Genomic DNA, 14,056 nt, shown 5'->3' with positions numbered 1-14,056 from the left:
TTCTGTTAAGCCCATCTGGTCGCCTGCTTGGAACCCCTCTTAGCTGTCTTCATAAAATCTGAAGCCACCCAACTTAACTTTGCGCAAATAGCCATGAAATCTATAAACCTAGCAGATACAAAGGGTGTATTAGAAATAAAAAGAATAGATCAGCTTGGTGAACGTTCAGAGGATGAAGTGCTCTTAGGATAACCATAGATAAAAGAGTCTGGAACATGAAATGAAACTTTCAGTCAAGAAACATTTGAAGGCAGGTGACAGCAACTGCTTATGAAAATAGATTTTTCAGCCTTGACCCTCCATAGAATGAAATCTGGAATTCCGTTTAAGAAAAAGGTAAATAAAAAACACACACATATACAATACAGTAGCAATTTAGCCCTATACAGAAAAGGCTATTTTCCTACGGTTGTTTCCTTAGCCTTGGAATGCTTTTTATTTTACCTGCCAGTGTCTTATCAGAAAGCAATATCTTTTAATAAGAAAAAAAATCTGTATTTTTTGTATTTGAGAAATATTATTCATAAATAATGAGTTATTCCAATTATTTTTCTGGAAAAAAAAGTTTTGGACTGGAAAAAATGTTTCTACTTTAAAGCAGGTGGTTTTAGCAGAACAATTTTAGAGTCAAATGATTTAACAATTGTAAGAAAGCACCAAGTCTCATGAAATAGGCAAACGCCTTCCCATTTGACCAGATGCTGTAGGGGAAGAACATTAAGAGTACAGATACAGATAGTAAGTAATTCTTACAGATAGTAAGTAATTCTTACAGATAGTAAGTAATTCTGCCACTGGGCATCCTCAGCATTGGCATCACTTAGTGCCCACAAAGTAGGTTATTCCTTGATGATAGAGGAACAGCTTCCAGACTTCTATAGACTTTGCAGTCTGCTCTGTGTGATGTGGTAAAATGGTGGGTTTGAGCAATGAGTCTCTTAGTAGGTTGAAACATAAACGTGAACTAAGTAAATTTTAATAGCCATAATTCCATCAATCTTAAATTCTTGAATCAAAATAGCTAAGAGAAAATAGGAGCCTTTTTGACTATTCATAACACTTGATAATCTTGTCCATATTTAATGTTCTTATAGCTGTCTCTGGCCATGGTTATTATTTTGAAAGAAAGTTTTCTTTAAGAGTTCCATGGCAGTTCAGTGGTTAGGACTCTGCAGTGTCACTGCTGAGGGCCCGGGGTTAAGCCCTGGCTGGGGAACTAAGATCCCACAGTCACATGGTGTAGCCAGAAACATAAAAATAAAAATTCCATTTTTTTAAAAAAAAGACGTTTTCATCGTTCCTTCATTGATAACATAATCTCAGTTTTTCATTGGTTTTTAATGATCCTGAATTTTTATAGACCCTTCTGAACATAGTTCCAAATGATGTGTTTCTGAGGTAGTTAAGAGTCTTACACTATTCAAGGGTGGGGGAGAGGGGATGCACACACACACACACACACAGTCCATGGGGCTGCAAAAGAGTCAGATACAACTTAGCAACTAAACAACAACAATTCAGTACTCCTTATTTGTATTCTTGGGGTAAAGTATTTCACTTTTTAGAAGTGTAATTTGTATTTTATCTCACTTTGCACTGAAAATCCCATCGGTGAACTGCAGTTTTCTGGAGCAAAATATAGGAATTGCGGGCTGTTATTTTTGTTTTAAAATATATTCCATAAAATTATTGTGTTTGTTTTGAGTTCAAATAAATAAAGTGAATATAATCTTGCCCCAAATGTCATTAACTCTTTTAACTGACGATGGTGCACATTGCAATGAAAAGCAGAAATTATTGTCCAAAAATTAACAACATAATGATGGCCACTTTATGTATATAAGCACGTGCTTATTGTCTCACTGAGTTTTAAACCCGAATGAACCCAAAGATGGCCTTTTCAGATTCTCATGGAAACCCCGTGTCACCTGAGGACCAAGTCAGCCTTGCTCAGCAGATCTCAGACGTAGTGAAGCAGCCGGCATTCATCGCAGGAATCGGGGCTGCCTGTTGGATCATCCTTATGGTTTTTAGCATCTGGCTCTATCGACACCGAAAGAAGAGAAATGGGCTGGCTAGTACTTATGCGGGTATCAGAAAAGGTATTACCTTTCCTAAATTTTTCATGCTTTACATAACTCTTGATTTCAATATATGACTCTAAGTTATTCTTGATTTTATATATATGTATCCTATATTAATTATTTTAACATATAAAAATTTACAAAACTGCTTTTATTTTATTGCAACATCTAGATATAAACTCCACTTGGTTATCAGTACTAAAATAGAACTTATCTGTTTCAGGCTCAATTTCTTTAAAATATATTTCACCAGGGTAAAAAATAAATAAATAAAAAATAAAATAAAATATATTTCACCAGGGTAGGTCTACACTTGGTAGTGATACCATTCCCTTGTTCTCTTAGGGAATTACTTTATTGCTTTATATCCTGGAGGAAAATTTTTAATCTCCATGTCTCAGGAATTATAAATCCAAGCTTTGGACTGTCATACAACTTTAAAGGGAGCATCATTCCCCTTTGTGAAGTGAAAGAGATTGTTTATAAATAAGTGTATTTCTGATTATTTATAAAATAATTGTTTCTTAGTGCATATGGAATGCTTGAGTGAATAGTGTGCTTCAGTTTGCAGAGAGAGAACACTTAGTACTTTTTATTTGTTATGTTTAAAGTTGCAGAGCTGACTATGTATATACTGTTGACGAACAATGATGATTTTGTTAAAAATGTATCTGCAATTTAGAAGAGAAAGTTTATTTGGCTAAAATTATTTATAATTATATGGATGAGCCAAATAAGCTGAGGAATTTGCAGACACTTTTGCCACATATCCTCAAAGTCTGCAGATTGGTGGTTTATATTTTTCATTTCCTGATGAGTTTGTTATCACTCTCAGATAATCCTTTTCCCCTTCTCAAATATCTTCATCAACTCTGGGCTGTCAACAGAGTAATTGTAAGTTTTCAGCCCACAGACCCACTTTATGTCTTTAGTCCAACTAAATTATTGACAGTGCTCCTTTGGGTCTCAAAATTGTCTTGGTTTTTGGATGACAGGGTATACATCCACCCTAGTTATAGGGTCTATAAGTCTAAGACAACACTTTTGCTGCAAAGCAGATTTAAAGAGGATGACTAGTAAATACCCACTCCCACCGTCACCCTCCTTAAAAAAAAATTGTCTGCGTATTTCCTGAGTGAACATTTCCCACGTGGCTTGGCCACGCCATTTCTCTGAGCATTGATATGGCAAAGTCAGAATTTGTTATTGCTAGTTAGACCTTTTCTCAATGAAAAGTCCTATTGACTGTCCCTCTGAGCTTGTGAAATAGTCTGAGACAACAGTCTAAAACATTTGTGCTCTCAGTCACAAGGGGTCTTGGCAAGAAAGAGTCAACACAAATTCATCACCCACACTGTGGAAATTGATGAACATGCCTCTGGCCCATGGGTCCACAGCAGTCTCCTTATGTACATACGTTTGCCTTAGCATTATCATCCTTAAATATGTTTTTTTCAGATATGTGTCCTATGTCAATATTAAAGCAAAAATGTCAGTATCCCTGCCTGAGAAATGGCAAATGGGGGCTGAGGGGTTACTGTGAAGAGACTAGGTGCTCATCACACATTCATAGAACAGTGTCAGGGCCACACATTACCATATAAAACCTTTGCCCAAAAAATAAGGCAGAGAAGGGGTTTGTGGGTGTCTGTGTGTTGTGGAGCAGGGCACAGGTGGGCACTGTTGGGAGTTGTGTTCTGAAATCCCATATGAATGAGGAAAAGTGACTAACATCTAGATGTAGAATCTTTTGAGTTTCTAGGAATTTTATAATTTTTATTGCCATGAGTATGATAGCTGTGCAGTTGTAACAATGGAATGCTCTCTCTGGTCTTGAATCCTAAATATGTGACATGAAACCTTCTTCCCTTCTGAAATGTTTCTTTTCTCTTACTAATGCACTGTAAGCATGCTTGGAAATGCCTATGTGCTCTTTCTGCAAAACCTATTACACTAATATTGTCCTTTTAACTAGCTCGTGTTAAGCAGAAATCATAGAACATAATCACAAATGTAATTGGTGAGCATTTGATTCTGCTTTCCTCACTTTGCCTTTTAGGCACTTTTTCATATTTCTGGTTCTATGCAATTTTAAAAGGTGAATTCTGAAATCTTAAATTGACTGTGCCCGAAACAATGCTGGTCATCCTAATAAAAAAGGAAGTGAAATATTTAAAAGAAATCCATGTGAAAGAGCCTACTGCCCTATGAAACATCAAGCCAGAGTATGACTTTGGGTAATAGTGAGCATTTTAAACATTTTCCCCCTACATTTATCTGTAGGTATTCCCTCTGCTTGTACTCTTTGTCCACATAGTGAACCAGCATCACTGGATGAGATGATTTATTAGTGGAAGCTTTGAGAATTAAGTTGTCCTTTGGTGAACCAGCTGTAAAAATTTCATTTAGATGGACCTCTTTTCATCTCTTCTTCCATTCCTTAAACTGGGGTTAGCAATTGGCTAGGAGTACTGACAAGGACCTTTCATTTTTTCCCCTGTGTCCTTGTGATTGCAAATTAATGTTCAGGCACTCCATTCTTGCTTGAGTACCTTTACTTTCAAATGTATGTCTTTTATATTTTTTATGAGGACGAGTTACTATTGCTCTGAATTTTTGATTGTAGCTAAATTACATTGATTTTCTGAAAAGACCTGACGGAAAGAAAACACAGTAGAATTCTTAAGACAGAGACTGCTATGCAGTGAAAGAAGACAGTCTATAAACCGGATCCCCAGCATTGAGACTTTTGTCTTTTTTTTCTTCCTAGTATGCTCAGAGATAAAATGGTTTGGTAAGAAGTGACAGTTGTAAAAGATGCTATGGCATTCAAGTCTGCAACCCCAGTGCTCTAATCCTAAAGTAAATTTCTTGCAGACATTCAAATATGAAGTGGAAAATACATTTTTGGCAGCTTTTTGATCCATGATAAGTAATCAGTATTTTAGTTTGTGTGTATTAAGGATTTCTTAAAAGCAAATTTTAGTCTTCAAGGAGTAATGTAGATTCTCTTGCTTTCTTTACCAGGGCAGTGTTTACTTTAAATTAATGTGAAGAGCTTGGGGAAAAAAAAAAGTCAGCCTCCTCCCTTTATGAAATGTCATGGAAATAACTCTGGTGTTATCCAACAGCCAGGAATGGGAGAAGATAGGACAAGTGGGGGAGGCAAGAATCCCACTTTTGAGGTCTGCAGTTCAATTTCAGGCATTATTGATTAGATTAAGATTTATAACTGCAGAGAGTGAAGATTTTCAGAGGAGCATTATTGTTCTATTGTTTAGCTTTTGGTGTGCTATTTTTTTTAAATGTTCAGCCTACTTCTAGAAAGCTTCTAGGTATAAACTATAATAGCAGAATTAATGTTAAAGCCCCCTATATATTCTGTCCATTCACAAATTTCTATGATGATAAAAATGTAGCAATACACTCTTTATATTAAGGCATAAGGCATTTCTTGTCAGCGAAACAGTTCAGTTTTATGGTTTTCTTTGTTCCAGTTCTTTCTTTGCTTGCTTTCTTCCTTCCTTCCCTTTTCTTTCTTCCTTTCTATCTTCTTCCCTCCCTCCTTTTCTTTGGGTATTTTTCCTTTCTTCTTCTTTCGGTCTTCTTTCTACCTTTCTTTCTGTCTTTATGGCATTCGCTCTCTCCTTCCCTCTGTCTGTATCACTGTCTCTCTCTAGGTGATGAATGCTCCAGTGCACCTATTATATTAGTTAGTCCACTTTAATAAGCATTTACTTTCAGATTTCTAGATAAGGTTAGGCAAGACCCTGATAATACCTGTTTAAGCACCCATTATCCAGTGTTTGGAAATGATTAATAGTAGAGAATTCCTGTTTGTACTAAAGCCATGAGCTAAATCTCTATTACTAAAAGCAGGGGTCATCTGCAGGCTAACCCAGCACACTCCCCACGCCCCTCCTGTCCTAGAATGTCAGACACTTCGAAATGGTACCTGCAGAGACCCTTAGATTTGGTTTTATCCACATATCAGAGTGTCAGAACGACTGGCTTGGTTATTTACATTTGTTTTATGTTCAGCTGTCTGCTTGATTTATACTAATGTGATGTGTTCCCTTTCTCTCTTCAGCTTAATAACTGGTTTATATTTTGTTTTGATTTTTCAGTCCCGTCTTTTACCTTCACACCAACAGGTATATATTTGCGCTTACCCTCCTCCTTTCCTTCGTTAGTTCGGCATGTGTTGTACTATTGTGTTGCTGTTTTTATTTCATTTTCTGCAGTAAGCTGGGGGGAAAGGACTTACAATGGAAACAGTACTTCATTTACTCCTAGCAGGCATGCACTTGAAGTAGAAATGGTTGGTGTTGCTTGTCATCCCTTCAGTGCAGTTGTTTATCCATGATTCCACAGTGCATCCGAGCCTTGTTTGCATGTGTTTCATTAGATAGGCACACTGTTTCTAGCCTCAGCATGATTTAACATGCTAATGATCAATTGATGATTTTAGACTTGGCAGTGCATTTTTTTCCCCTTAACTTAAGCTTTCTGGATTTCCAACAAAATTTTCTCTCCCGAGCAATTCTCTATCCATAGAATCAACATTCTTAAAGGTAACCAAAATATACAGCACATTTGAAAGATAGAACTTTTCATTTTCCCTAAGTCCAAGTCCTAATATTCTGTTCTATTCTGTTTCTTTCAAAGAGGGTCCTCTTCTTTCGCATCACCTTTAGTAAAAAGGTACCTGTGGTCCTGCCTTCTCGGTTTTAATCCAGTTATTATAATCACTGGATGCAGTTATCTCTCCTTAACAGACTCCCAGTTTGGAGTTCTTCTAAGTAGCAGAATTTGGCAGCTTTTAGAAACATACTTGTTCTTAGAAAATGTGTCTGTATTTACAGAAAAGCTAATATCCTTAACCCCTTGACAACTATGTGCAAATCTTTTTTTTTGTCATGGCTAAACTTTATACCCATGACTTATTAAGCTGAGAATGCTTTCAGGGGCATTAAAATATATTTTCACTATGTATACATGTCTGATGGAAATATAATGAGAAGTATTTTCTCAAATCACAATAAAAAATGATTCACATTAATTAATAGTCACAACTTGGCATACATCTTTGTGTGTGTGGAAAGAAAGGTTTATTTTCACGTTTATGTCCGTCTTACTGGTACTCATATTTCTGGGGCAATGGTCTGGTAGGTTTTTATTTTCCAAAATTTAAGATTCCACTTATATAAAATCATGAAATTACATGATCTAATGATAAATTCAAGATGGAAATCTGAGAATGTGAATGTACAAATGTGTAATAGTTATTATATTTAATAAGAGTATACTGAAGTTTGTTTCTCCTTAGTTTTGAAACTTGTTAACACCTTAAGAAAATAAGAATAACATTTAATTCTATACCATCTTTAAAAAAATACTATTTGAATCAGAAATCTATTTCCTGTGATGAATGTTTGCAATGCTTCTAAGTAGAAAGGGAGAAAGTATTCCATTCTAGAAAGATGCTCTTGAATGTCAGCTTTTGATATATAAATGCAAACATGTCTATTAATTGTGCCTTTTTTTTTTTTTGTAACATTTCAGTAACTTATCAGAGAGGAGGCGAAGCTGTGAGCAGTGGAGGGAGGTAATTATCTTGCTGGTTTTTAGATTCTAAGGGAACTTCCAGATATTCTTGTCTTCCCCGATGACATCACTTTCTCTGCTTAAAAGGTTTAACTTAAAGGTGAAATGTGTTTAAATCTTTTAGAATTACTCCAAGAACTACTCCATGCTGCTCTGCTTTAGAACCAAGCCTGTTAACACACAACTGGAGCTGGTGCATCTTGGGAAATGAACACCAGAGGGAGCACTTGAACCAGGAAAGACAGACTTGCTGATTTAGCAAATCATTAAAAGGAGTTAAAGTAATTAAGTGATGGCATTTATGAAGATTAAGAAATATAGCTAGTTAACAGATACTATCAAAGAAAAAGTGTTCATTTGGAAACCTGCTGAACACAGCAATGGCTCATAAGCTGTAGGTTATATCTGTTTGTTTGCTCTTGTGATAAATTCAACGTAGTTCAGTCTCCACTCACGGGGAAATATGTTGAAATAATAGGAGAATCTAGGTAGCTTGTTAACACGGAGATTTCTTTTTCCCCTCTAATTAAAATGAACCTCAATCCTACATTTATGATTTTTTGGTAATTATTATTCAGTGAACTTTAATACATTCACAGAGAAATCACAAATTGATCTGACAGTCACCTGAAAGGGGCTGAAAGAAGCTATAAGTTACACGAGCCAAACATCAGAATTTTCTAAGATAATTCTTTCTTTTCAAAAACAGCAACTTCTAGCTTAGGAGGTAAGAAAAAAATTTTTTTTCGACCAAAACCATTTTGTAATTCAAATTCAGTTAACTTATTGAGTGCCCTGCTTTGTGTAGTTAGATAATGGGAAAGATAAAAACAAAACATTATTCCTGAATCTGAGGAACATACCGTCTGATGATAAAATTACTGAATTTAGTGTATGACAAAATGTGGTAAAAGAAAGAAGAAAGAGAAACAAAACTGCTAACCATCTTTAGTAAAACGCTGTACAAGTCTGACAGTCAGCACTAATCTTTTCTTTTCTGGGTATTGCTGATGGTTTCCTGTTTTCATACCTGTGAAACAAAGCCAGACGCTGAAAGACCACAGCAAGGGAGGTCTTCATAGGAATAAATCCACTTGATTCAGGAATTAAACCAGGGCATATTTTTGCAACCAGGGAATCCTCTCTAAATCATAGCCCAGACATTCATGAAACAGCCTTTGGCATAAGAACATTCTCTCATGGATAAATCTGGAATGCCTGATGGTACTACCACCTCTCTGCATGTATATATTCATGGCTATAGACATCAGCTTTCTCATTAATCAGAACATAGGAAAATGCTTACTGAGCATCTTCTGTGTGTTCTGCACCAGCCTCTGTGCATGGGCGTGTGCACAGATGTGTTGTGTCTCACACACACACACACACACACACATGTATAAAATATAAGTATGGTTCCTGCTCTAAGGGAATTTAGAACCTAGGTAGACCAAAGTATCAAGAAGGACATGGTGGCCAGGGATCTCTCATTACCAAATGATGGTTTCTTCAGCCAGACTGAAAAATTACAAAGTTCTATCTGGAAAGCGTCATCATATAGAATGAACCTTTTGAATGTAAAAATAGTATAGCAGGGAAATGGATTTATTTTAAATACCAAATAGAAGTAATCTTTTTACCAAATGACAAAAGATGCTAGAATGTTATAGAGGCAACAATTGAATAAAGATATTAGAGTCAGGGCTCAATATGGCAGTTATATACACAATTTTAAATGTATTTATTCATCAACTCTATTTATTGAATACCTACAATGTGACAGGCACTGTTCTGATTGCCGAGGCTGCTTCAGTGAGCAAAGTCAACACAAGTTCCTGTCCTTCTGAACCTTACATTTAGTGGGGGAGATAGAAGATTGATAATAAACATTTTTTTAAAAGTCAGCTCTATAGTAGAAGCAGTTGGTGAGTGCTCTGGAAAAATAGAACAGGGTAAGAGATCAGTAATGCCATGAGGAAGAGGTCTCACTAGCTATTTGGGAATGTGTGTGTGTGTTGTATGTGTTCCATGATCCAGTCTAGGAAGTATTTGTGAGCGTGTGTGTGTGTTCTCTGTGTGTTGTATGTGTGTTCCATGATCCAGGATAGTAAGACAATGAACAGTGAGTTGGACCCCTGTACTCACTTCTGTGATGCTGTCCCTAAACACTGGATTCCCTCACCTCTCAGGTTCTGTGAGCCCTCTGTGGACCTCCCACCACATCTGGTTTATGACACCTAAGTCGCAATGTCATCCTCCTCACTCCTGCCTCTGTTACTGTATTTCCTTAACCCTACCTTCTTCTCCTTTCACTATCACTGTATTGTTTCAGGTTCAGTCTTCTGAACCTGATCTGTTACACACGTTCCCAGCAATCTTGCCTTCATCTGCCTTCATTAGCACTGTTTCCTGTTAATTCCCTTTGCCCAGTGGAGCCGGAATGCAGTTTTGAAATACGTATTGATCATGGCTCTGAAGATCCCATTTTTCAATAGAACCCACCATATTTAAAATAGCAAGCCCAAACTGGGCAATGCACATGAAGCCCACAACCCCCAGGAACTTGCAGCACCCCCTTCATACTTCTTTGTGCCACATGCTGTAAGTCACTCTGTCAACTCATCTGACAGTCACCAATATTGCATTTTCTCTATGTCCTTATTACATTAGCCTGGAATATGTCCCTCCTTCCCTTGTCAGTTTGCTGAGGTTCGCCTGCTGTGTCCTCCATGAACTCTTTGTTCTATATAAATACCACAATTAAGCACCTAATGTGTGTGTGTGTGTGTGTGTGTGTGTGTATGTCGCTCAGTCACATCCAACTCTTTGCGACCCCATGGGCTGTATCCCACCAGGCTTTCTCTGTCCATGGATTTTTCTAGACAAGAATACTGGAGTGGGTTGCCATTCCCTTCTCCAAGCACCTGATATGAGGTAATACAATTATCTTTTGTTTATATCAGGGGTCAGCAAATTATGGCTCTGGGTCTGAATTTGGTGTGCCACCTGCTTTTGTAAGTAAAGATTTATTAAAATACTGCCAGACTCACTTGTTTACATGTTGTCCAAGACTGCTTTCCCACTACAATAACAGAGCTGAGTAGTTGGAACAAAAAGTATATGTTTCAAAAAGCCAAAATGTTTACCCTCTGAGCCTTTATAGAAATAGTTTACTAACTCCTGGCTTTAATGATTGTTTCCCACAATAGAATGTGAGATCCTAGGGTTAGAGCCTATGTGATTTATGAATTAATAATTGAATACATGAATTTTTGTAATGAAATAAATGTAATTTATTAGATTAGATCCATAAATTCAATATATGAGATATTGATCTTTAAAAATATCACCAAAAAGTATCTAAAAAAGAGAGGGATGGCTTACCAAATAAATAAATGTCAGAAGATTTCAGTTCAGTCCTTGATGACTTGAGAGAAAATTTTGGCCCTGGACATTTTCCTCTGATAAAGGAGAAGACTGAGAAAGAAGGAGAACCAGAGGGCCGTCTTGGTTCTCAAAAGTGTGAATTCAGCTATTCACAGAAAAGTGATAATGAGGATTACGGTTAAGCAAAGAAATCTCTTCTCAACTTGAAAAGGACAAAGGACTTGCAATGTAATCCAGTGAGAATCATGTAAATATTAAGTGACTGTTCATTTGTTTTCCTTTTTTCAAATATCCCAATCTCCAATTCTGGGGTCATGGAGGGGCGGTGGCAAAACTAGTTAAGATCCAAACCACAGCACAGACCAGGAAAAAGCAGAGAAAGCCTGAAGACGAGAGTGGGAAAGTCAGGCTAACCAGATCAAGAATGCCAATAGCACATTTCCTGGCCACAGAGGTGAGAAAGAAACAGAACTCAGGCCTTGCTTCTCTCTAAAGGACTGACCACTTTCAGATCTATCCCTCGCTTGTTACTGGGCTTCAAAACTCTTCAGGATGTCAAAAGAAAGAGGAGACAGCCAGGCAGCCCTTGTTGCTAGGCCCTTCACTATTTTCCTCAGCTCCTGAACCCTCTAGTATTTTATTTTGTGGTGTAGGAGTTCAAATAGGTTTGTTTGTGTGTGTGTGTGTGTGTGTGTTTGGAGTGAGTGAGTAGAATATCTAGAGTAGGAGGAGCAGAGGAATCAAAATTATTTAAGTTCATAATTATTTAAGTTCATTTGTCCTCTTTTCTTTTGTGACACAGAACTGTCCCCTTAATATAAAATGGAAGTTAAATACGGTTTTTGCAAGCCCTAGTATCTTCCTTTCTTTAATAATACCTTTTTGAAGACAAGGAAGAAATAGGGAAAGTTCAGATGTATTGACATGAAAATATAACCAACATTATATGAATACATATGTATAATATGATTGTATTTATAGATATATAATATGGTAACATTGGAGAAGGAAATGGCAACCCACTCCAGTGTTCTTGCCTGGAGAATCCCAGGGACGGGGGAGCCTGGCGGGCTTCCATCTATGGGGTCGCACAGAGTCGGACACGACTGAAGCAATATGGTAACGTTATATTATATAATGTGTTCAACACATACTAATCACTGTAACCAGTACCATGTTTTGCTTCTGCTTCATTTCTTACTGGGGGATAGCTAAATCTGTCCCATACAGACTAGATCATCTTCAATGCATAAAAATATCTTATGAGATTTTTAGTTTTTAAGGACCCTAACACCCTTATAAAAATAACTACATATGACTTTGACTTCCTTAGAGGTCTGTGAAATATACATATGTCATTTTAAGATTTATTATGGGCCAGTAATCATGACTCAACCTTCTTCACTAAATAATTAGCATTCCAAACACAAGTCTGAACCGAATGCCAGGATGTGAATTGTTAATCCCACTTCCTGTTGGAAAACTCCCATATATATGAAAAGTTCTTTCAGCCTCTGATGATATCAAAACGTTTACTTTTAAAAGTACTTTTCTGAGGGAATCATAGTAGCATAAAAATACCGTCTATTCCTTTTGAACCATGTAAGTCAGGCTGTGGAAAATTTCCACTTGACCCGTACTTCAAACATACTCTAATATTTCTACAGTGTCAAATATGGAGATTTATTTTTAATAACTTCAAAATGATAACACAGTTGGTTTAGGTTTAAGAGAAAATAAGAAAAGCTAAAGACGACTAGATGCAGAGTTTCTGTAACCAACATCAATTTCAAAGACTCCAGATATCTGTGATACAGCTTGCATTTAAATATTTTTAATTTTAACAGGTCAGCCGCATCGCTCTTCAAAGCATGTTTTTATCAACAGTTTTAACAGTGAATTTGTCCAGTTTTTACAACATTATTCTCAAGACTTCAGACATTTCCTCACTCTTCCTTTGATTAGGAATGTTTGAGGGTTTTTAGAAATTTAATCACTCTTCAACATATGTGTTTATAATAGCTTCCTAGTTTGCAGTGTGGATTCTACAGACAACCTACCAGTATTTGAATCCCAACTCTGCCACTCACTCACTTTCTATACCCATGAACACATTTCTTAACCTGTGTCAGGCAATTCCATTTCCTAATCTGTAAAATCTGGACAATAATAGTAACTACTCTGTAGATTATTAGGAGTTAATAATATATATAAAGAAGTCAGACAGTGCCTCACACATTATAAACAAAAGGTAAGTATTCATTTTTATTACAGATACTTGTATACACACATATATATATGAATACATATATATGTATACAGATATATAAATTATAAACCCATATTTTCATTTGAAGTGAATTATTCCTCAAATAATCATCATTTGCATCATAAGTTTCATTGGTTGACTCTGTATGTCAGAATAGAAACCATGACAGTGACTCTGATGGGCTTCCCGAGTGGCCCTAGTGGTAAAGAATCTGCTTGCTTGTGCAGAAGACATAAGAGATGAGGGTTCTATCCCTTAGTTGGGAAGATACCCTGACGGAGGCCATGGCAACCCACTCCAGTATTCTTGCCTGGAGAATCCCATGGACAGAGGAGCCTGGGCTCCAGTACACAGGGTTTCAAAGAGTCAGACATGACTGAGTGCATGCGCGCGCGCGCACACACACACACACACACACACACACACGCACGCACGCACTCCCCACAAACACAAGTTAAACGTCAGGTTCTTCCCAGCTAAATGAGAAGCATGGTTTTTACATTTTAACAAAGAAAATGAAACCATGAAGGAACTCTTTTCTGAATCTTCAGTGCCGGTCTGTTTATTGTGGATCTGACAGTATATCCTGCATCATCACCTCTTTTGCTGAATTATCAATTGGAGTCAAGGTTGGAAGAGGCCCTCAGGACTGCCATTGCTGAGCTTCTGTCTGTGTCTCTGGCGCTGGTGGTCCAGGATTCCCATTAGT

At 37.0% G+C, this 14,056-nt stretch overlaps 1 protein-coding gene across 1 annotated transcript in view; it reads left to right on the top strand.

The window, feature by feature from the left end:
- Positions 1–14,056, top strand: part of ROBO1 (roundabout guidance receptor 1) — a 1,293,158-nt gene that overhangs the window by 1,234,315 nt on the left and 44,787 nt on the right. Inside the window, exons 19-21 of the mRNA XM_070367810.1 lie at positions 1,905–2,102; positions 6,212–6,238; positions 7,650–7,692. Of these exons, the coding sequence (XP_070223911.1) occupies positions 1,905–2,102; positions 6,212–6,238; positions 7,650–7,692 (268 nt within the window). The remainder of the gene's footprint in view (positions 1–1,904; positions 2,103–6,211; positions 6,239–7,649; positions 7,693–14,056) is intronic.

This window comes from Bos mutus, chromosome 1 (assembly GCF_027580195.1).
Source record: "Bos mutus isolate GX-2022 chromosome 1, NWIPB_WYAK_1.1, whole genome shotgun sequence".
Classification (NCBI taxonomy): Eukaryota; Metazoa; Chordata; class Mammalia; order Artiodactyla; family Bovidae; genus Bos; species Bos mutus.
This window is presented reverse-complemented; position numbering and strand designations above follow the sequence as displayed.